This window comes from Oreochromis niloticus, linkage group LG18 (assembly GCF_001858045.2).
Source record: "Oreochromis niloticus isolate F11D_XX linkage group LG18, O_niloticus_UMD_NMBU, whole genome shotgun sequence".
Taxonomy (NCBI): domain Eukaryota; kingdom Metazoa; phylum Chordata; class Actinopteri; order Cichliformes; family Cichlidae; genus Oreochromis; species Oreochromis niloticus.
In genome coordinates, this window is record NC_031982.2 from 34179060 (window position 1) to 34200388 (window position 21329).

The 21329-nt window shown below is 45.4% G+C and overlaps 2 protein-coding genes across 5 annotated transcripts in view; one reads left to right on the forward strand and one right to left on the reverse strand.

Annotated features, from left to right (window-relative positions):
- Nucleotides 1-5454: 5454 nt before the first annotated feature.
- On the forward strand, nucleotides 5455-12870 carry LOC100701330 (zinc finger protein 239). 3 transcript variants are annotated; one of them, XM_013266624.3, is made up of 2 exons: nucleotides 5455-6773; nucleotides 9711-12870. In XM_013266624.3, exons 1-2 carry the CDS (start codon nucleotides 6590-6592, stop codon nucleotides 10649-10651), a joined length of 1125 nt encoding a protein of 374 aa, XP_013122078.1. In that variant the 5' UTR covers nucleotides 5455-6589; the 3' UTR covers nucleotides 10652-12870. The 3 variants fall into 3 exon arrangements, with proteins under 3 accessions (XP_013122078.1, XP_005464261.1, XP_025755998.1); XM_005464204.4 differs by having other exon boundaries at nucleotides 5463-6761; XM_025900213.1 differs by lacking the exon at nucleotides 5455-6773 and adding an exon at nucleotides 9243-9332.
- lamc1 (laminin, gamma 1) overlaps nucleotides 12857-21329 on the reverse strand; it is a 66851-nt gene continuing 58378 nt past the window's right edge. The window contains exons 12-29 of one of the 2 annotated variants that reach the window (XM_003458942.5): nucleotides 21130-21242; nucleotides 20824-21045; nucleotides 20543-20731; nucleotides 19396-19644; nucleotides 19153-19306; nucleotides 18730-18872; nucleotides 18356-18534; nucleotides 18119-18275; nucleotides 17827-18032; nucleotides 17652-17731; nucleotides 17413-17550; nucleotides 16311-16455; nucleotides 16088-16237; nucleotides 15877-15991; nucleotides 15362-15561; nucleotides 15121-15279; nucleotides 14939-15038; nucleotides 12857-14799 (exon numbers count right to left, since the gene is read on the reverse strand). In XM_003458942.5, coding sequence (XP_003458990.1) covers nucleotides 14543-14799; nucleotides 14939-15038; nucleotides 15121-15279; nucleotides 15362-15561; nucleotides 15877-15991; nucleotides 16088-16237; nucleotides 16311-16455; nucleotides 17413-17550; nucleotides 17652-17731; nucleotides 17827-18032; nucleotides 18119-18275; nucleotides 18356-18534; nucleotides 18730-18872; nucleotides 19153-19306; nucleotides 19396-19644; nucleotides 20543-20731; nucleotides 20824-21045; nucleotides 21130-21242 — 2956 coding nt within the window. In that variant the 3' untranslated portion in view covers nucleotides 12857-14542. The remainder of the gene's footprint in view (nucleotides 14800-14938; nucleotides 15039-15120; nucleotides 15280-15361; nucleotides 15562-15876; nucleotides 15992-16087; nucleotides 16238-16310; nucleotides 16456-17412; nucleotides 17551-17651; nucleotides 17732-17826; nucleotides 18033-18118; nucleotides 18276-18355; nucleotides 18535-18729; nucleotides 18873-19152; nucleotides 19307-19395; nucleotides 19645-20542; nucleotides 20732-20823; nucleotides 21046-21129; nucleotides 21243-21329) is intronic. The other variant, XM_005464205.4, reaches the window with a different exon arrangement.

The following is a 21329-nucleotide window of genomic DNA, read 5'->3' on the forward strand; positions in this document are numbered from 1 at the left end:
CTTAGAACAAAAATGAAAAAAGAGAGCTGATTATTAGCTCATCAAAGTACAAAACAAAATCACCTGACAGGTTTTTTCTCTAAGTGCACTGTTACAAAAACTATGGGCCCTTTTAGACATGTCCATGTTTATCAAAACTCCCTCTCTTGAAATAGAAACAACAGCCTCAAAAATCTAAAACAATCCTAAATTTCACCCATTCAACACACCGAAAACCTCGTCAAAAGCTGCACCGTTTTACACACAACCATGTCTCCTTTGACACTTAACCATACTTAGATTCAGCCTAAAATATAAACACGTTATAACAATGTGTCAACACTAAATTATAAATTTCTTGTCCAAATCTGCACCTCTGAACTGTCTACTTTGCTTCCTTTCCTCAAAGCCTCAATCACACACACAGGAAGCTCCTCTGCGTCACTCACTCGAGCTAATTTGCGTACTGTTTCATCTCAACAAGTCAACGTGACAAAAGAAATACCTGTTTAAACCTTATCACCTTATTCAATTATTTTCATTTTCTTTCTATACTAATCACTTACTTTTATCAATCAGTGCAAGAGCACTCCTAAGTCACCTTTTAAACTACTTTAAACACTTCTCTTTTGTTTTTTTGTTTTTTGTTTGTTTTTTTCTCATAACTCACTCCCTTGTCATACAGCTTCTTTTGAGTTATTCCACAACAACTCTATTTTATCCAAGTGTGTTTTAAGTGTATTTTCTTCAACATTCACACCATTTTAACCCTCATGAAATTAGCAGGCTGATTTAATTACGTATGTTTGTGTTCTTAGCCAGGTTTTAATCACTATCTATGCATTACTCTTCATGAGCTTATCTCTGTAAGGTTAGTGCATTTTCTGTTTGTATGTGTGATTTTTATAAATGTTTCTTTATGATCTTTGTGATCGTGTAAATGTTTCTTTTCCAGTGTTCCAAACTCCTTTTGACAGGGTGTGTTTTCTCTCTCTGGTTCATCACTGGTCATTGTGAATGACATTTCCCCTTCGTCTGTGCCCAGTGGCCTTACCTGTTAAATCCCGTCTCCTCCAGTGACTCCAAGGTCACTCCGGGACTTAGGTTCGAGCAATCGTGACTGCGCCTTGCCTTAGGTTGTCCCAGGGTTTCGAGGTGGGATCTTACCCGTCATGGGCTGTCCAGCCTTCCATGCCCGCCTACTACAGGAGCCAACTGGGCAAGGGTGTTATCAGACCTAGGGGACACACTGGTTCTGGAAATTAAAGGAGTGTAAACTGCTTTCTTTATTAAACTTTCCAACCATAATTTCACATGTAACAGTTTGTGTACGTGCATTTTCAATTCATTAATGTAATTGTTAGTTCCTGTATTTATTTCTCTCAGTCTGTCTCTTTTCTAAAACCTGTAATTAATATAATTTTATTACCTTATTACTTTTTCTTAAAACATGCATCCGCTTCATCTTCTTAGAGTTTAACTCATCTGTCTATTTCTCTGGGAGCTCCCCTGACATCATCAGTCACACACACACACCTTCCTCTCACACACACTTTTAAATAGAGCTCTTCCAAACATCAGGACAACTAACACTTCTCCACGCACAGGACCATTCTTTAGGTCAGTTTTATAGCATCAGTCACCCAATAATCTCTTAACTGGGCTTCCCAAGTGTATATACTTATGTGTTTTCAATCAGAAAAAATAAACTCAACCTGTCAAACTTTAAAACATCCTACTTTTCATCACAAAAGAAATATATTTCATACCCCTTGCTTTCATACACACTTTTAAAGGTTCTAACCTCTTTCAGACGCCATGACTCGTCTCACACACCCTGCCTTCTCTCTCTCAAACTTCCATTTTCCACTCACTCAGACAAATCATGCAGAGTCACTCAAATCAAATACTGACAGCCTTCCCACAGTTAAAATCACGCAAAATACGCTTTCATACGAGTATTTTGGACATGCCTTCCATGATCAGAAGGAGCAAGTCAAAAGAAAAAAGAAAAAGAAAACTGAAACCTCTCATCGTCCTCACAGCTTCTCCCCACACACATAACTGAAAATAAACCACACCAACATTTATGGCTCACGAACTATACATCTATCAAAATTCAGTCATTTACTATACATCCACACTAATATATTCACACTGTATTCATACTCTCATAATGCAAAACCAGCCTCTTAATTACAGGCATTTAGCAATATTTGCAAACAATAGTTATGAAGCTCAATCCTCTCGAAACCGAAAGCAACACTCTGCATGCGCGTCACCGCTCCTCATTTGCATTTACACACACCATCCGTGCACATCCGGCTGAGCATTGCTGACACAGAGACTAATCTTACTCATAGATCTCATATTTTATATTAAAGACGTCTTATTAATTACAACTGCACAGATTTCTTAGGCCTCTTAAAACACCTACCGAATTTCAACAAATTTAATAATAACCGCCCTGCGGAAAACTCCCTGAGTTTTTTGCGACCAATTTACCATTTATCGGTCCCGGACCGCGGCCTTATCTCTAGTGCCCTAACACAATTTATAAGCATGAACCAACCCAAACTCTGCCTGAAGCTCTATTTTTTGGGCATTTCACATCCCAGGCTTCCCCGAAGTTTTAAGTTAAAGTTACACGCCCGAAACCCGGTTTCTACTGACCAAAAAAGCGCAATGTACTATCCCGGACAGTAAAAAGTGATCCTTAAATCACTTAGCGTATTCTGGGATGCCCCGTACCCCACAGATTGCCAAACTGGACTAACCCTATTCGTTGATAGGTCAGGGTCAAGCGTCCTTGACCAGGAGAGACCGTCACATCTGAGCCGTGCGCTTCCTAAGACTATCCCATAGTCCCGTCCTAAGATAATTTAATTACTTTGAAAACACCCCATAAAATCACCCATGCAATTCTATTGATGTTCAAGCCCGGCTTTATATTCAATTAAAACTTAACTGTCACAAACACTTCGCCAATAACCTATACTCTAAATTCACTCTTCAGTCCAACTGCTTTAAATACACTTATTCTCTTTACTCTTTACTTATTTTCTCTTATTCTCTTTACTCTTTACTTATTTTCAACGTTTCATTATCTTTACTTCAACTTATACTTTAGTTCTCATGAGATTTTCACCAAAATCAAAACAGACATATACCAGTAATTTCAGTGAGTAGACTTTAATTTCTCATGTCCAATCTGGCACACTTAGAAATTCAACAGGTGGTGCCTACCTTTTGTTATATGCCGGCTTGTCACTCACTTTGACCACTGACCAATGCCTGAGCGCCTGACGCCTCGGACCTTTCTCCATCCTGTCTCACTTCCCCCCTCGGACGAAGCCCCCAAATGTTAAGGTTCAAAAATATAGGGAAGGACACACAGGAGGAATGCAAGTAACCACACTGGTCCAAAGGGTAAAGACGATGATTTTAATGAAATGACACGCGTGGGAGAATGAGCGGACTCCGTAAGCAGACAGCCCCACAATCTCATCCTCCTAACATCAAAATACAGTTTTATATGCATCAGAGTATATTTAGTGACGCCCCCTCATTGCGTCATCACATACATCAGCTTCAAAACCACAAATGTTCTATTTGACAACTTAAGGCACAATTAAAAGTACACTGGCTTCCATCTTCTCCCCGGTGGTTTCCCGTAAGCCAGCTCAGCTCTCGCATCGTGCATCTACTGCTTCATCAGTCAACTCTCACCTACACCCTAACAGTGTGTGTGTGTGTATGTGTGTCTGTGCGTACACGTGCGAGGGCGCGTGCATGCTATGTACTGCGTACGTGTCATGACCTCTCACTATTTGTCTGTCTGTGCGTGCAGAGTTTGCATCTGCTTTTCTGAACCTTAGTTGACCTCACTTAGGCAACCAGGCTAAGGCCATCCTGTGTTGTGATGATCTTAACTTCTATGTAAAATGTATAAAACAAATATTTCAATCTACTACAACTACTTAAAACTTAATCAAAGCTTAATCAGACGTATAAATGCATAAAAGATGATAATAGCATCATCAAAACTCTGGTTTTGGTTTCACTTTTGCAAAACATGCTCTGCAGACGCATTTCCTGTCAGCCTGCAGTCCGCTTCTCCCCCACTGAAGACTATGTGTAAGAATATAAAAACATTCAGAAACCTTTAAATTATAGATTCAACTGATTATAACTGAACCTGTAATAAAGACTAATATAATACCAATATATTTTGAACATCTGAGTGCATCTATGAAAGCAACATCCCTATTAATACTGAAATGTTAATGATGATTATAAAAATAGCAGCAACTAATAGCAGGACAATATTTCTATTCCTGACACGAGGGATTAATAAAGTTTTATTTATTCTAATCTAATCTAATAACTTTAATCTCAGCCAAACCGATTTACACACGAACAAATAAAACACTGAAAAAGGCCAAACAATAACATGTTTAAGTTATTTGAAGTTTACACAACTACAATCTCGCCTGAAAATATGTTAAAAGTTTATTTCGCGACCCAGAAAGAGTAATAAGAGTAATATTAATACTAATACTAAGTAGCTGCAGTAGTAGCAGCTATTGTTGGAAACTGGAATTGGCTGGGCCAATCTAGGATATGGTTTTTCAATTTTGTTGTCCGGGTGGAAAATCGGGAGAATTTGGGGAGAATGGTGGCTCCGGGAGATTTTCGGGAGGGGCACTGAAATTCGGGATTCTCCCGGAAAAATCGGGAGGGTTGGCATGTGTGGCCTGGTATTGCCTGTAACGTTATTATGACGGACACATTTTATGAGTGAACTTGACTTTAAGTGACTGACAGGTTTCTTTGAAAAATACTTTCTTATATCCAGGTTCTTCCTTTTTTCCTGCCATCCTCCTCTCCTCCTTGCAGGTCCTCGCAGCGCAGGCTTACCGCTGCTAAAACTAAACAGAGCTCTCTGAAAGGCTCAGCCAATCACATTGGCCATATTTGTCACATGAGGTAGGACTCCAGTAGAGAACGTAATTTAACTCTTTCTGTACCGCTGGGTGAATGAGACGTTGACAGATCGTTTTTTTTCTTTCTATCGGGTTTGTTTTTCTTTACTCGAAGAGATCAAATTATTGGTGGGGACAATTCAATAATCGCTGGATATTGGTGGGGACATGTCCCTTCCGTCCATGCCAAATCGACGCCCTTGCATCACAGGGTTGAGTTTACTCTGTTTCAGGTAAACCTGCCTGTTTTAGAAATGAAACGTGGGGCTAAGGCTCAACCATGTTCATCAGATTTATCCATAGAAAATAGAAGAGCTGTTTAAATCAGAGCAGATGTGAAGAGGAACGTGCACGGTGTTGTTTCAGTGTCCTAACCACACAGAGAGACAGCCCACCAACTAAAGCAGCATCATTCAGTACCGACAGGAAAACCAGACTGCTGCTCCAAACACCGGGACAAGAAACAAACTGAGAGAGAGAGAGCTGCTTTACACGAAACTCTTTTTATTATAAAGACTCACACTGACATCAGCACACTCACCTGCTTCTGTCTGCTGTCGTCAGTCAGCTCTCACAGTGAAACTGAGTTTACAACCCAATAAAAACTATAAAAGTATTCATATTTAAAACTGATGTCTACTATGAGTCATGGTTTCTTTCAGCACCTCAGTTCACCGTCCATAAAAGTACTGCAGACAAACAATGAAGCCCCAACTTTAACTTTACTAAACTAAAATTAAAAAGTCCATCAGTGCCTTCATTGGTTGATATATCAGAAACTGATGGCTCACAAATCTAAAATTAGCTCATAAAAGCAGACATGTTGATGCTATTTAGAGAACAAACACACATAAGCAACACTTTAAAGTCACATTAATCACCCTGCATCATCACAAGAGTTTGGACTTTTGCTGGTCAACGTTTCAGCTAAAGTGTGTTTGATTTGTGTCATGAAATGAACTCTTCATCCTCTTCCTGCTGCATGAACACGAGTTGGATTTATTAAAGCACACTCTGTGTGAGCGCACACATTAAAGACACCGACGTTTAAACCTGCTCCCATGCAACTGCACCGCCTGCAGAATATAATATTCAGGTGAAATGTCAGAATACTAAAATGCTTTGTTTCCAATATTACTGTAGTTATTTTTGGGAGTGCTCAGGTTTGGAGTCGTGTAAAGGATCCGAGGTCACCGATGAGGGAAAGTCGCTGTCACTGTCACACTGCATGTGCAGCTCTTATCTGATTTTACTTTACTTTCATTAACCTTTGAACCAAAAACTCAGGACCGAAAAGAACGAGAAAAGAAAAAAAAATCACACTCTCTCTCTCACACACACACACACACACACACACACACGCACACACACACACAGAGGGACTTGAGACTGCTAGAAAAAGATGCAAACTTAAACATTTCAAACCCACAAAACATATAAAATAACTTTTAAAAAAATATTCAAGGCTGCAGGAAAGTAACAGACACATACAAATATAAGCTCTTATTGTGAAGTGTAAGCGGAACTTCCGTCTCCAGCTGTTGACGCAGCCGCAGTGCGCTGCAGAGACTAACATCCGGCGGCTGCTGCCTGTTTTCGGCTGGTTTCGGGCTCTTCCGGTCAGCATGGCGCACCTGCAGCTCCTCCGCGCGGCGGTGACGGAGCGGCTCGCGGCGGCGGCGGCGGAGATCCTCGTGCTGGTGGAAAAAGTGATGGTGGAGCGCGAGGACGAGCTCATCCGCCTGTACGCACCGACGCCCGCGACTAAGAGTCCTGTCGGCGGGGACGCGCACACAGGTCCGGTCCAACGTGAGCGAGCTTCTGGTTCTGTTGTTTATTTTTCACAATAAAAGCATCAGCGGAGCGAAAACTGACAGACCCGCTAACATCAAACTTCCTCACCTGGTTCCGCCCCCTGACGTCACAGGTTTAAGCTCCTCTGAGGGTGAAGGAAACACATTGAACATGTGACTGTTTAACATGACTCAGTATTTTTACTAAGTATGAGTTAAATGTTAAATGAAAGCTTGTCTTTCTTTTCTAAACTTAAACACAACATGTCACTGAGTGGCTGGAAACTAAAATAAACTCTTTCATTAATCGGGTTAGTGCTGGGCGATATGACGATATATATCGTGTGGACGATAGAAAAGTGTCTATCGTGCCATTTGTCTTCTATCGTTTCTAACCCTAATTTTATAAATTATTACATAAAATATATCATTAACCCTTTACAACCGGTCGGAGCAGGCACGCTCCGTTTTGCCTAACTATTTTTTAATCCCTGTAGAACTGGAACCAAGTAAGGTAGCCAATAATTTTTTTTTTTGCATATGAAACCGGAGGAGTTGTACTTACATCTTATTCCATTAGCTTCCCCGAGGTAACGGTTTCCTTCCACATATAGCTTTGCAAAAATTGCATAAAAAGCACTTCCAGCAACAAAAACATAATATTCCAGAAACACGCGAGTACATACTCGCGTACTTGAGAATTGAGAAACAGCCTAAGTCAGCGCGAACTATCGCATGTCCGCCATTACCTGTCCGAAACCGGAAGTGACGTCGTTTTCGCGGAAAATGTAGTTTTTTTAGCTTCAAAGCCTATGTTGGTGTTTTTAAAAGTCATGTTTGACTTTATGCTTTTCTGTTTCGTTTCTGGGAGGCTTAGAAGTCAAATGACACTGTTGGAAATAGTTTATTTAGATGCACATGCTGTATTTTTGCAAATTTGCATTTATTTATTTTTATTTTTCCTGTAGTATATAAAAATTAGTGTATCTCAAAAATAAAACTATGAAGACACTCAAAATAAATTTCTCGTGGTTGGAAACTATTTTGTGCAACTTTTACAGTTTTCAGGGATAAGCCTCTTACGATTTTCAATTTTTTTGTAGTTTATTGCGCTTTTTTGCAATTTATGTAGTTACTATGGACTTAATGCATACATATTATTAAACTTTGGGCTATAACGGTTGTATTGATGTATAGCAACTTGAAATGCTCCCACAAATGGCACTACAGCATGTAAAATGTAAAGATAAGCTCTGGCGGACTTGGTTCTATGGTAGGTCTTAAAGGGTTAAATAGCCTGTGGCAAATATATTAGTGTTGTCTTCTCACTATACATACTCTTAACTTTATGCAAGAGAAAATAAAGTATAAAAAAATGATATTTTTCGCAAAGAAACTCCGTCTTGTGGTTTTGCGACATGGTGCTGCTTTACGTGCACCCGGATTTGCGACATGCTTTACGGTAACTCAAAACAAAGACTGCACCCTCTCCACTCGCTGTTTACAGACTGCATACGTTCCAGATGACCACAGGTCAGGTGGTATATCGTGATATATATCGTTATTGTGATATAAAATAATTCATATCGTGATAAATATTTTTTCCATATCGCCCAGCACTAAATTGGGTGATGTTTGACTCGAGCCGGCTCCAAGCTCTTTGAACAAATAAATAAATGTTCTGTTATTTCTGCTTTGGTTGGTTATCAGGGCTCGTTGTAGGCCACCCCGGCATCAGTGAGCAGCTGTGTGTAAACAGACGTCAGGTTGATCTGATGGATTATAATAAATAAGTGTTTAATGTGTGAGGCTGACGTTTCACACTCTGAGCATGAAAAATAATAAAAACAAACGCAGGTGTTCTGATTTAATCATCGTAAAACAAAAGGTTTGTAAAATTGTTTTCAGACAACAGTCAAAGTTTCTCACTGAGGCTCTTCAGGTAGACCTAAGACTTCAGACCCTCCCACCTGCACTGAGGGGTCCTCCAGAGATGGTCCTCAGCAGGCAGGGAGACCTGTTCTGGATCACAGGCTAGTCTATGAGGAGATGAATGGGTTAGCGAGCATGGTTAAATCGCCATGGCAACCAACACTGATCACACCCGGTGGGGAGCAGGTTATTTTCAGTGTCAGCTTAAAATCGTCACGTTCTTCCTGATTCTTTTATTCACAGCAGGGGTCTCAAACTCCAGTCCTCGAGGGCCGCTGTCCTGAAACATTTCCATGCGTCTCTGCTGCATCACGCCTGAATAAATTAGGAGGTCATTAGCAAGAGTATAGAACTTGACTGCATGCTGAAGTGGCAACTCCTAACCCTACTCAAGTAAATGCAAGAAAATTCAAGTGTTTGGAAAAATGTACTTCTAACAGTACTTTTATTGCACCATGTTCATTCACTCATGAGCTTCTGTAACATGAATCAAATGGCTGAACTGCAGTCAAGTTCTATAGAGTCTTGCTAATGACCTACTAATTGTATTCAGGTGTGATGCAGCAGGGACGCATGGAAATGTTTCAGGACAGCGGCCCTCGAGGACTGGATTTGGAGACCCCTGATTCATGGTGTGTTTCAGGTGAGAGGTCAGGCCGTGCCTAAAAACGCATCACGGCGTACTGCGTTTTTTACTCGATTCCAAAATGCTGCAGAGTCTCTGCGCTCAGTAGGCTGAGTACAGGACCCCAGTTAGGGCCAAAGCAGCATCAGTTACCATGGTGATGTGCCCCAGTCAGAAGCGAAGCACCTTCGTAACCCTGAACACCCGGAGTTAACCCTGGGATGGGTGAGCAGCTTGTCCTCTCGCCCTGACTCCTCCCCTCATGACTCCTCCTATCGCTGCGACTCCTGGTCACGTTTACGTTGTTGTTCTGTTTGTTTTCTTTAAGCTCAAGAATCTTTTTAATGTTTCAAATATTCTTCAAAAATTTATAAAACACGCTCTCGTCCTCTGCAGACACTCAGCACCTCCAGGAGTCTGAGCCGCCGACCATCAAGCAGGAGCAGCAGCAGGAGGAGGTGTGGGTCGCTCCTCAGGCAGCAGAGGAGGAGGATGTTAAACCATTCAAGCATGAGTTGCCTGAGGAGGAGGAGGCAGCTCAGATGGTAGAGATAATGAAAGATGAAGCCCAGCCAAGCACTTCCTGTGAGGAGCCCGCTGCTCCTGCTCCTCCTCCGCATGGTGCTCCTGCTGTTGGTGAAGGCGGTGGAGGAGGTGGGACTTTCTGCCGCTGTAAAGTTTGTGGGATGAAGTTCAGCTACCGGGGCTCTCTGCTGAACCACGCCGAGACTCACGCTGCTGCCGAGTGCTGCCTCTGTGGCGTGTGCGGCAAGCCGCAGGCTGACCAGCTGCGCCTGCTGGAGCACCTACGGACACACCTGAAGAGCCACGTCTGCAAGTTTTGCGGGAAAAGCTTCCAGCGGCGGGTGGAGCTGAAGGTGCACACGCGCAGCCACACGGGCGAGAAGCCGTTCAGCTGCCGGCTGTGCGGGAAGCGATTCACCCGCAAGAACAACATGGAGATTCACATGAGGACACACACTGGCGAGAAGCCGTACCGCTGCACTGTCTGCGGGAAGAGCTTCAACATCACCTCCTCCATGATCCGCCACGCCCGCACACACACCGGGGAGAAACCCTACAGCTGCCGCATGTGTGGGAGGGGCTTCACAGCCAGCTCGGACATGAAGATCCACATGAGGACGCACACGGGCGAGAAGCCCTACACCTGCCCCGTGTGCGGGAGGGGTTTCGCTCTCAGCACGCCACTTAAACACCATATGAAGCACCACACGGAGGAGCGGCCGTACTGCTGCAGCCACTGCAACCGCTGCTTCAGCGACGTGTACACACTGCGGCGCCACATGAAGAACCACGGTGAAAGTGCGGCGTCCTGACGGGTGGCGAGGACTGTGGGCGGAAATCACACTTCCTGTTTTTGCCACAGATTGGGTGGTGCTGCTGAAGGGTGGTGCCACCCCGTAAATCAGGACTTTTTTTTTTCATTTTATAATATGGATTATTTATTAGGCGCTGCGGGGTCGACCGCCGCTCGCTGCCGGATACGGACCAATGAGAGACCAAATGTGGAACGAGGTCACATGGGCTCGAGGATGCCGCAGACGGCACGGGCGTGACGTATTTCCTGTTAAAGTTCTGGAGGCTGCGTTCACACCTGGCGCACTTTTAAACCTCCTCGCAGTCTCACGATGATAAAGACCTGCGTGGTTTCTGCAGCAGACCGCGGCTCAGTCCTCCTATCACGGTTCACCTGCAGAAACACTTCTTCACACCCTCTGGTGGGCCCTGAAGGTACTGCAGGCCGGACTGAGAGCTCATGCTCAATAAAAATCTCTTAAGAGTTTAAAATTGGAATAGAGATTTATAATCTTTAACATTCACACTTTATAAACACAACTTTCTCCTGGAAGAAGATTCAGTTTTGTACTCCTGTTAATTCTTACAGGATTTGTTGGATGACATCAGATTTTTCCATGAAAGTTTTCTTTTGAATGCCAGAAGGACTTTTTGACTCAGGTTTTACATTTTAGCTTAAAAATTCCTTTAAAAATTTACACTGAACGAATGAAACATCCACGGGATGTAAACAAGTTCCTTGCTGCTGTTCCTAAATGATCATTTTATCCTGCGAGAGCGTTTTAAAGTTTTAAACGTCTCTCAAAAGACAAAATTCCTAAAAGCACAGACACTCACAGATCACGTGTCAGCTTTCTCTCATTTTATTTTTTTATTAAAGGTGATGCAGAAGTTTGAGACCCTATAAAACTTTTTCATGTGATTTGCTTTCATTTGGGTTTAAAGGGAACCAGAGTAAATGTGATGTCACCCTGATCAGAACTGATAGTAATATTTTGTTTTATTTAAACGTTGGGATTTTGTGTGAAATATAAAAAAATAATGCAGTGACCTCTGACCTTTTCAACAAATAAGACATCACTTTGTATTTTTTATATTCAGAAATCTTTTGATGCGCAAAAATAAGTTTAAATAAAGTTGATACAGGAGTTTTCACATGGCAGCAGGCCAGATGTTTTCAGGTGTCGCTTGATGAGTTCACCTGCTCGGCCCTCCGTGTTTGGTTTCATGACCTCAGGACGTCGGCGGTTAACATTTGTGTGGTTGGTCTGGATGACGAGAGTTAGCAACGGAAAACATGTCAAACATTCGGTGGGCGCAGGGAGTCGAACACTCGGTTTAGGAGGAAAAGCCCACGGATGGAAACATGCATGTAGTTATTCCATCTTTAGTTCCTGGAGTTTTGTTTTTATAAGACTGAAAACTGGAAAAGTAAAAGCTAACCCTGCAATTCCTCAAACGACCACTGGAGGCTCCATGTTAAAATGTTTACAGTTAACACCTGTACAGAGGGGGGAGGATGTTGTTACAGCTCACCTGTTTACATTTATTAAGGCTTAAGGTTTGCATAATTAGAGGCATGACCCCTTTGACCAGCAGGTGGATGGTGACACAGGCGGGTGTAGCCGCTAGCTGGGCTTCATTTAAGCTAACCTGACCTTGGACCGTCTTTGTGGTGTTGGAACCCGATCTTCCAAACGTGTCTCTGTCGCATGTCTCCAGGAAACCAACATGGCAGCCGTTGTAACACTAACGCTAAGGCTCTGTGGCGTTTACGTCCATCTTTGTGTTACAGTCTGCTAAGAAAACAGGGGCACACGCGGACAAACTGGAATTTATTTATTTATTATTCAAATGTTACGTTTGGATTTACAGGCACGTGGGCACAAACAAGAACAAACACTCGGGGTGGTTCAGGTCCTCACAGGGCTGCAGACGTGCCGCCCTGCATGCCGCGCAGCTCACACATCGCCGTCTGAGGCGACGTGGGGGCGGTACAAAACGAATAAGCGGTTCATTATAACTTAAAATACTGTTTATACATCACGTGAGCTGCACCGCCTGCAGAGCGGCCGAATGGATGGAGGAAGGAAATAAAAACAGACAAAAGCCTCCCCAGCACTGGTCAGGGGAGGGGTTTTCAAAATAAAAGCACGATAGTCTAGTGGCATTGGATTTTGGATTTGTTTTTTTTATTCTGTTTGGGACCTGATTTAAAAAAAAAGAAAAAAAGAAAAAACCCTGCTTCAGTACCGACACGAGGACAAAATGAAAACATGGACGTCCTCGGAGGAACTTTAATATTAAGGCACAAAAACACTAAAAGCTACTTTAGCCACATGTGACTCGTTAACTCCATTCAGTGAAATGACTGGTGAAGCAGGCCACGCCCACTCAAAAAACAACCTGATTGGTGGGAGGGTGAAAACAAACACGAGAATCAAAAAAACACAAATGTAATGGCGTCGCTATGAGGCAGCAACACGGAGCCTTGTATACAAGCAAGCATAATAATAATAATAATAATGATAACTAGGCACAGATGTGATGAGATATTCATATTTATAGATATTTATAGATATTTATGCTGGAGGTTCCCGTTGATTGATTGTGATGGAGGCTGTTTGCAGGGTGGAGAAAATCAGCCCGTCCTGAATCATCAGATATTTACACACGACAAAAGTTCCTCACTCTGTGTCAGAATAATAAAAAAAAATATTCACACAAAAATAGAACATTTGAAATAATTATTATTAGCACCAGTGTATCAGATAAAACTCTCGCTACGCAAAATGTACAAAGTTGCATAGTGTTGGATCGAGCCTGGAGCGAAGCGTTAATGCGTGAGAGTCCAGACGGGAGTGTTGATGCGTGGAGAGCGCGCCAAAGACCAAGCAGGAAAATCCCCGAAAACACAAAACTGAAAAGACTTCCTGCCAAACACCTGCAACAGCTTATCGACACCGAGGAGCAGCAATGCTCGCATCGCTTTTCCAGATCGTCTCGCGACAGGAAATCGTCAAGAACATCGAGATTTCATCTCACTGCAAGAAATCAGCGTTTTAGAGCCATTCTGGGGAAAAACGCTCAATCAGCATTTTATCTTTTTAACAACTATGATCCTGAATCTCACATCTCTCACAGCCATGACAGCGCTTTAGTTTTAAATTTAACTTCTCAACTCGAGAGAATCTCCTGGGTTTACATCTTCAGGCTCAATATTCCACATTTTACATTTTAATTCTTTGCAAGCTCGACGTAGAAATCTCGATATCATCGCGATGCGTCGTCTAGAAACGAGTTTAGTTTTGAAATGTTTTTGGATTTCTGCGGTTCGTCGCGGAGCGGCCGAGTTTGTATCTTTAACCTGTTTGGAGGAGAAAATATAGTCGTCGGAGGAGGTGCAGGACGAGGAGGTCTCCTGCTGTTTGCATCGGCGGGTAGCTTCAGAGGAAAAGCGAGGGTTCCTTCACTGTGTTTGCCGGTTAGAGGAGGCAGTGGCGTTCAGTGGGCGGACACTGTGAAAGCGCCCCTGGGCATGATGGGAAATGGTTAGTGGGACGCAGAAAACAGAAATGCGGGCGGAGCTTCCTGCGTCGCTCGAACTTCCTGCTGTGGAGCAGACGGCTGCAGTCACGTCGGGTTTGTGGTTCTGGTTCCTCCGCACGGCTTCTCAACGCCGTTTAGTTCGTTCGAGCGTAACCACGCCCCTGCGTCTCGAGAAAAAAGAAATCAGCTGCTTCTTGGCGGCTGAAAACGTGATCGTGGTTTCACACGTCGGCTTCTGTCTCGTCAAAGAAAAAAATCTGAAACAAAAAGTGTTTTTGGTAAAAGGCGGCGTGCTCGCCGGAGTGTTAGATGTGAGTGTGGGGAAAGGGGCGGGGCTAGAGGAAGAGAAGGGCGGGTTAGGGTTAAGGATTCTCCAGGGACTGCGTGTTAAAGCAGCCTTCGGGTAATGTGTTCTTGATGTCGTTGAGGTTGGCGATGTCGGCGCGGATCTCGCGGATCTGCCGGTCGTAGTCGTTGATCATCTCCTCCTGAGTCTTCGCCATGTCGTTCAGCTCCCTCAGCTTGTTCTCCAGGTCGCTTTTCTTCATATCGTTCTTGGCCTTCTTCAGCGACTCGTCGATCTCGTTCAGTTTGCTCAGGTCGATCTTATCAATGTTTCCTGCACATGAAACAAAACCACTGTTAGTTTCCCCGTCAATCGTTCAGTTCTTTAATTAAAAACGCAGCGTTATGGTTTCTGCCGAAGAAACGAGTCATTCTCAGAAGTTTAGGCTCTGCAGCGTGACTGGTGTTCTTACCGAGCTGGTTCATCAGGTCTGTGATGACCTTCAGGACTGTCTTCACTGTACTCTTCGCTTTGCGAGCGTTATCCTCGGCGTCCTTTGCGCTGTTTGAAGCCTGAGGGCAGGAACACCGATGTTAAACTTTATTATAACGTCCGGAGACAGACTCTAAGAGTTCAGTGACGAGCGAGTCGTACCATCCCCGCCATCATCATGTCCTGGTCGGCCTGGGCCTTCTTCTCCTCGAGCTCCTTCTCTGCATCGGTCAGCTGCGCCATCAAGTCGTTGACCTCGTTGTCGAGATTGGTGGTGTCCTGGAAGGCTTTCTCCGCCTCCTCTTTGGTCTTGGCGGAGCCCTGCGAGGACACGAGTTTCATCACAGTGAGAGGAGAGAAACCGGCGAGCTGACAACAGGCCAATGACGAGCTGCCGCTTTACCTTCTGCACATTACTGGCGATCCTCTCGGCATCCTCCGCCTTGCTCTTTGCCTCTCGAGCATCGCCGGCAGCGTTGCCCAGCGCCTCCTCCGCCTGCCTGGTCTTCTCGTTGGCGGCCATGATAGTGGCGTTGATGATGGGGATCTTCTTCAAGGCTTCCTCTGCAGCGGTCTTGTTGTCGTTGACCCTCTTATCAAAATCTGCAGGAAGTCAGAGAAAAAAAACCCACCGGTGGACGAGGATCAGAGTCGCGTGGCGAAAACTGCTTTATTTTAAATCTCCATGCAGATTTTTATCATCTCACCCGGAGCCTGAAGCAGAAATAGTGCATTTCAGGAAAATGGAAAAGGGGACGCATTACAAACTATTAGCACCTTCAAGAGGTTCTTTTGTTGTTAAAGTCAACTCAAAGTCTCGATGGACAGTTTTACAGTTTTTTTTATTAATTATCTTGTTTTGAATGGACCAATAACGCATCACGGACAGAAACCAGTGAATGGCGGACGCTCGAGTACCTCTGAGGTTGTCCAGGATGTCCTGGGCCTCCCTGAACGTCGCCTGGCCCTTCTTCGCCGCCTCCTCGGCCAGAGCTTTGGCGGCGTCGGCTCGAGCGAGCAGCTGATCGGCTGTCTGTTGCACAGGAAGAGGAAACAGTTTTGTGTGCTGTGGGATTTTTTTTTTTTTCCCTGAGAAGCTCCTGGACGCCCTCATAGTTCCTGAACTCACCTGCTGCTCACTTTTGCCTTTATCCAGCAGTTTGCGCACTTCCTGCTCTTTGGGCTTCAGGTCTTCTCGGAGGTTGTTGTACTCCTTCTCAGTCTTATCAATCAGCTTGTCGACGTCCGCCGCCTCCTTCTTGATCTTATTGGCATCCTCCTGAAAACAGAAACGTGAGTTACAACACTTTTACTCTGCTGTTTCACATTAAACAGCGGCGTCCATCTCTCACCTCCAGGGCCTTGGTGTCGATCGGCGGGAGGCTGGTCAGGTTGGCGAAGAGCTTCAAAGCTTTGTTTCCGGCCTCCTCGGCCTCAGCCTGAACCTTGGTGGCCTGTTTCTCCAGGTTCTTAGCCAGGTCCTTCGCCTCATTGTACCTGAACAGGACGCAACACACAGACGGTCAGGAAGTCTGCTCAACGGCTCTTCCTTCTCCATCTTTAAAGGAAATCTCTGACAACAAAAATCACTCAGGATCTGAAGTCAGCTGTGAAACAAAAGAACGAGCTGTACGTTTCTGTCCTTTCTAAAACTATCTGAAGAAACAATGTGCTGGATGCACGATGCACTGCAGCCGCAAATAACATTAAAAGAATCCCAAAAAGCTTCTGTTTTAATTTCGGCGATTAGCATGGTGGGTATTATGAAGCCCTGAGTGCTAAAAGGGATGAAAAATGACTTTAAGAAGCAAAGTAACAAAAAAAGGAAAATGACTGAAGGGGGCACAAACTGGCCAACAAAATGGGATGCAAAAAAAAAAAAACAACAACCTGCAAAGGGGTTCAGAACATTAGTATACAAATAGTTAAAAATGGAAAAAAAAACAAAACCTTCTCACAGATATCTACCACAAAGGGATGCAAAATGATTAAAAATTATTCAAAAAGGGGATGCAAAATAACCACAGAGCCACGTATAATCACTAAAAAGGTCCTAAGAATGAGTCAAAATAAAGCAAATTAATCATAAGAACAAGAAAAAAATACAGACACCCCAAACCAGTGAAGGGATGGAATAACTGAACACAGAGACAAAATGTGACCAAAGATTTTTAAAAAGGAAAAAAAAGAACAACAACACGAAAACCACAACGTGGACAAAACCGAAGCAGAGCAAGCGTGAAGGATGGAAAACGAATGAAGGGGAGACGAAACAGCGTGACCACTTAAAAAACCTCCACTGCTGATGATTTTTTAATATCCACTCTGTATTTCTCACACAAAGCAACAAAAAAGTCACAAATGAAAAACAAAAAGACAAAAACCACCTGTAACCATGACCACAGGAAAAAAAACGAATTAAAGTGGGAGGTTTCGTCAGGCGGCGGGACGTACTTCCTGTTGAGCTCCTCGATCTCCTCGCTCGTTTTCCCCTCTCCAGACAGAGTCTTCAGCAGCAGATTGTACGCTTTATTGGACGTATCGTTGGCGTCTTTGGCGATCCTCTCAATCTGGTCAGCGTCCATCTTGTGTCTGCAGGGAGAAAATTCCAAATTGTTTGTGTCTTTGACGATTATTCAGGTTAAGGTCAGGCCGTCAGCGCATGTTGGTGACGCGTGTCGCTGCGGTCTTACTTGTCGGCAAGCTTCCGCGCCTCCTCGGCCAGCAGCGTCAGGTTGTTGGGTGCTCCGGTGCCGCCGGGCGGTTTGATATCCTGTTGATGACATCAACCGTGTTTTAACAAAACAAAAAAAACCCATAATGCCTTGGGGCTCGGTTAGTCGCCATGGAAAGAGCACCCTCACTCACCACTTTGCTGACGGCATCCTTGGCTTTGTCTAGCTCCTGGCGGGCGCGGTCGATCAGGCTCTCGGCGTCGCTTACTCGGCCCCGGGCGAGGTCAGCCTGAGTGGCGGTGTCGTCCACCGTGTTTCGGATGCTCTTCAGACGGTTCCACTGAGTGGTCAGAGTGTTGTTGATGCCGTTCAGGCGGTCCAGCAGGCCTTGGTCCACTTCTGTAGGGTCAAAGGTCACAGACATTCAGACTGGCCTTCTGCTCAGTAACAGGAAATAAACTGTAAAATCTCAGTTCAGGTCTCACCTTTGCTGGCCTTGGCCTCCTCCAGCAGGTCCATGATGGCCCTCTCTGCCTCCTTCAGACGATCCTCGAAGGCCTGATCGGTGACGGTGTCCTGACCCGAGCCGAGGTTATCGATCAGCGTCTGCAGTTCGTGAAGCTTCTGCCTCTGCTGGTTCACCTGGACGCACAGACAGAAACGTTAGCTCCTCTGTACGAGCAGCACGGAGAGCGAAGGCGTCGCCTCGGAGTCGCGCTCACCTTGTCTCTGACCAGACTGTAGCAGGAAGGACACTGCTGGCAGCCCGGCACCGAGCGGTTGTAGAAGTAATTCTCCTCACACATGTCGCACCGAGCTCCGACGAAGCCGGGCCGACACTCGCAGCGACCGTCCTCCTTACACTGGCCCAACATGGAGCCCTCGGGGTCGCAATCGCAGGCTGCAGGGACAAAGACGAGAATGTTGGTCCGTTAATCACAGCTCTCATACACACAGCACAGCTCCCACAGCTCGTCACCCTGAACGCTCCAAATTAAAGGATTCTTAAAGTTACAGGACTCGTATTCGTTTAACTCACAGACTCGAACTCTGGCGTTCGAGTCTTGCAAACTGCGACATTATCGAGTTTCCTCACGTTTGCATCCCGACACGCTGAAGCCGAAGAAGTTGGTCTCACAGCGTTCGCATCGAAGGCCGGCGACGCCCGGCTGACACTCGCACTGTCCCGTAATGATGTCACACTGGCCGTTGGTGGAACCAATGGGGTTGCAGTTGCACCTGTGGGGAAAAAATAAGAAGAACATCATCTATGAGTAAACAACACAATGAAACAGCATGTTGTTCCAGGAAACATGTTTGTGTGTTCCTGGAAGAATTCCTCAGAATCGACTAACAATAGGTTTCCAGTCAACTGGAAATGAAAGATAATTCAAAGTCTATCGCTGTAAGTGTGACTAAGACTAAGGTGACTGAGGTTTTTTGCTGTGAGGCCGTGAAGGCACTCAGAACCGAAGCGCAGACATTTACAGACGTGTGGGTGTGGTGGTGGTGGACGCACCGCTCGCAGCCATTCCCGCTCTGCAGGTTGAAGAAGCCGGGGATGCAGGCGCTGCAGTCACGTTCGGCCACGTTGGGGAGGCACTCGCACTGACCCGTGCCCTGAGAGCAACTGTTCTGCTGGTTCCTGGTGCCGAGCGGCGAGCAGGCGCAGGCTGGGGACAAATCAGAGATCACACGGTTTCCTCACGGCGCTCACAATTCAAACATCAAGGGAAGGATTTTGGTTTTGGACTCCTCTTACGTTTGCACTTGTCAGCAGGCTCGGGGGCCAGTGCGTTGCCATAGAAACCCTCTTTGCAGCGGTCGCAGAAGAAGCCGTCGGTGTTGTAGATGCATTTAAGGCACTCTCCGTTCTCGCGGTTGCAGTTTCCCACGGCGTTGGGGTCAATGTTGCCACTGCACTTGCAGCTCCGGCACGTTCGGACTACACCGCCATTCTGACCCAGAGGGTCGCCGAAGAATCCGTCATCGCACAGCTCGCAGCGCTTACCTGCACACAGGTGAGTCATGTGATTGGCACATGTAACAGTTAATCAAGGAAACCTATTTTTAATTACTTCATTAAACCAACGGGGCATTGGGGACACACCTGAGACTGGCACAGCGTGGAAGAACAACACGACCTCACACTGGGCTAATGGCTACTCTGAAAACTGAGATATGAGTGCATCTGAAGGAGTTCCGCAAGGTTCTGTTCTGGTTCTTCTAGTGTTCACTTTAACGTATAATCTAGAAAGTCATATCCCACTAATGCACTGGAAAACCTGTCTGCACGTGCTCGAATCACTCCGGGAGGAAAAAAATAGCTGTCATGTCTCTCTTTACAGACGCTCTGAAAAGGGGTTTCATGAATATTTTTAAGACTTTCCTGACGACTGCTTGTACAACTGACCTGTCTCCATCCAAAAGAGTTCCTCAAAGATCTATTCTGGAACACTTCACATCATCGGAATAAAGCATCCAACTGTTTTATGAAAATCAAACAACCAAAGCCTGCAGTTCCTCTAACAACCACTAGAGGCTCCAGCAGTTTCCATAGACCCATAGACCCCCATGTTAAAATGTGCAAGTTTACAGTTTGCTTGAAGTTTGCATGATTAGGGGCGTGGCCTCTTTGACTGACAGGTTGCTGTAGCTGCTAGCTGTCTGCTAGGCTTCACCTCAGCTAACTGGAGTCCCTGAACTGGACCACTGGACTGTGCTGCTGGAGCCTTTATATGGTTAGCTAATAAAAAAACAAAACATCCGAGAAGTCTGAGCTCTAGATGTGGTGATTGAAATTCCAGGATTTTCATTGGATGTCAGTCTGAGCACTAACGGGGATCTGAGTCAGTCTGATACTCCCGTACAGTCTGTGAACCATTAGCTGATAGCTTAGCATCTGGTACCTGTAGTCCCAGTGGGGCAGTTGGTGCACACCACCTCTCTGGTTCTGGGGACGACAGCGCAGGTGGCTCCAGGTGGGCAGGGACATGGCTGACAGTCACCTGACGTTCCCTGCGTGGCGTCACCATAAAAACCGTCCTGGCATCGCTCGCAGCTCAGACCGGCCGTGTTGTCCTGACAGTCGCACGCTCCTGTTTGGAGGACAGAAAAAGCAGCTAATCAGCCCTGAGTAGTAACAAACCCATTCACTCAGCCCTCTGTGACGTGCTGACGCCGCCGTTACCCGTGTTGGGGTCGCAGGTCTCGCTGTGGTCGTTACAGTTGCACGGCTCACAGGAGCTAAAGGGTCCGAGCTCCGGCTGGGCGCGGCGGTATCCCACCGTGCACTGCTCACAGTGCTGACCCTGGTAACCTTGAGGACATGTGCACTGCTCCACCCAGCGGGCCGGAACACCTGGTCCCCGCCTTGCCGTCACCAAGGAGACATCATCCAGGTAACCAGCACCTGAGGAGTGCGGGTGATTAGTGAACAATAGTAAACAATACGAGTGTGTGTGTGTGTGTGTGTGTGTGTGTGCGCGCTGCGTACTCCTGTCGCTGTAGGTGCCGCGGATCTTGATGGCCGTCAGGTTGTGGAGAAGTTTGTAGAAGTCGGCGTGGCTGATGGTCGGCCTCCAGGGGTAATCCGTGCTGTCGTGGAGCCTGAACCACAGGATTAGGATTCCCGACAAACATGTCCGGTTTAATCCAGAGAAAAGACAAAAGCATTGAAAAGGAAAATCAGATTAT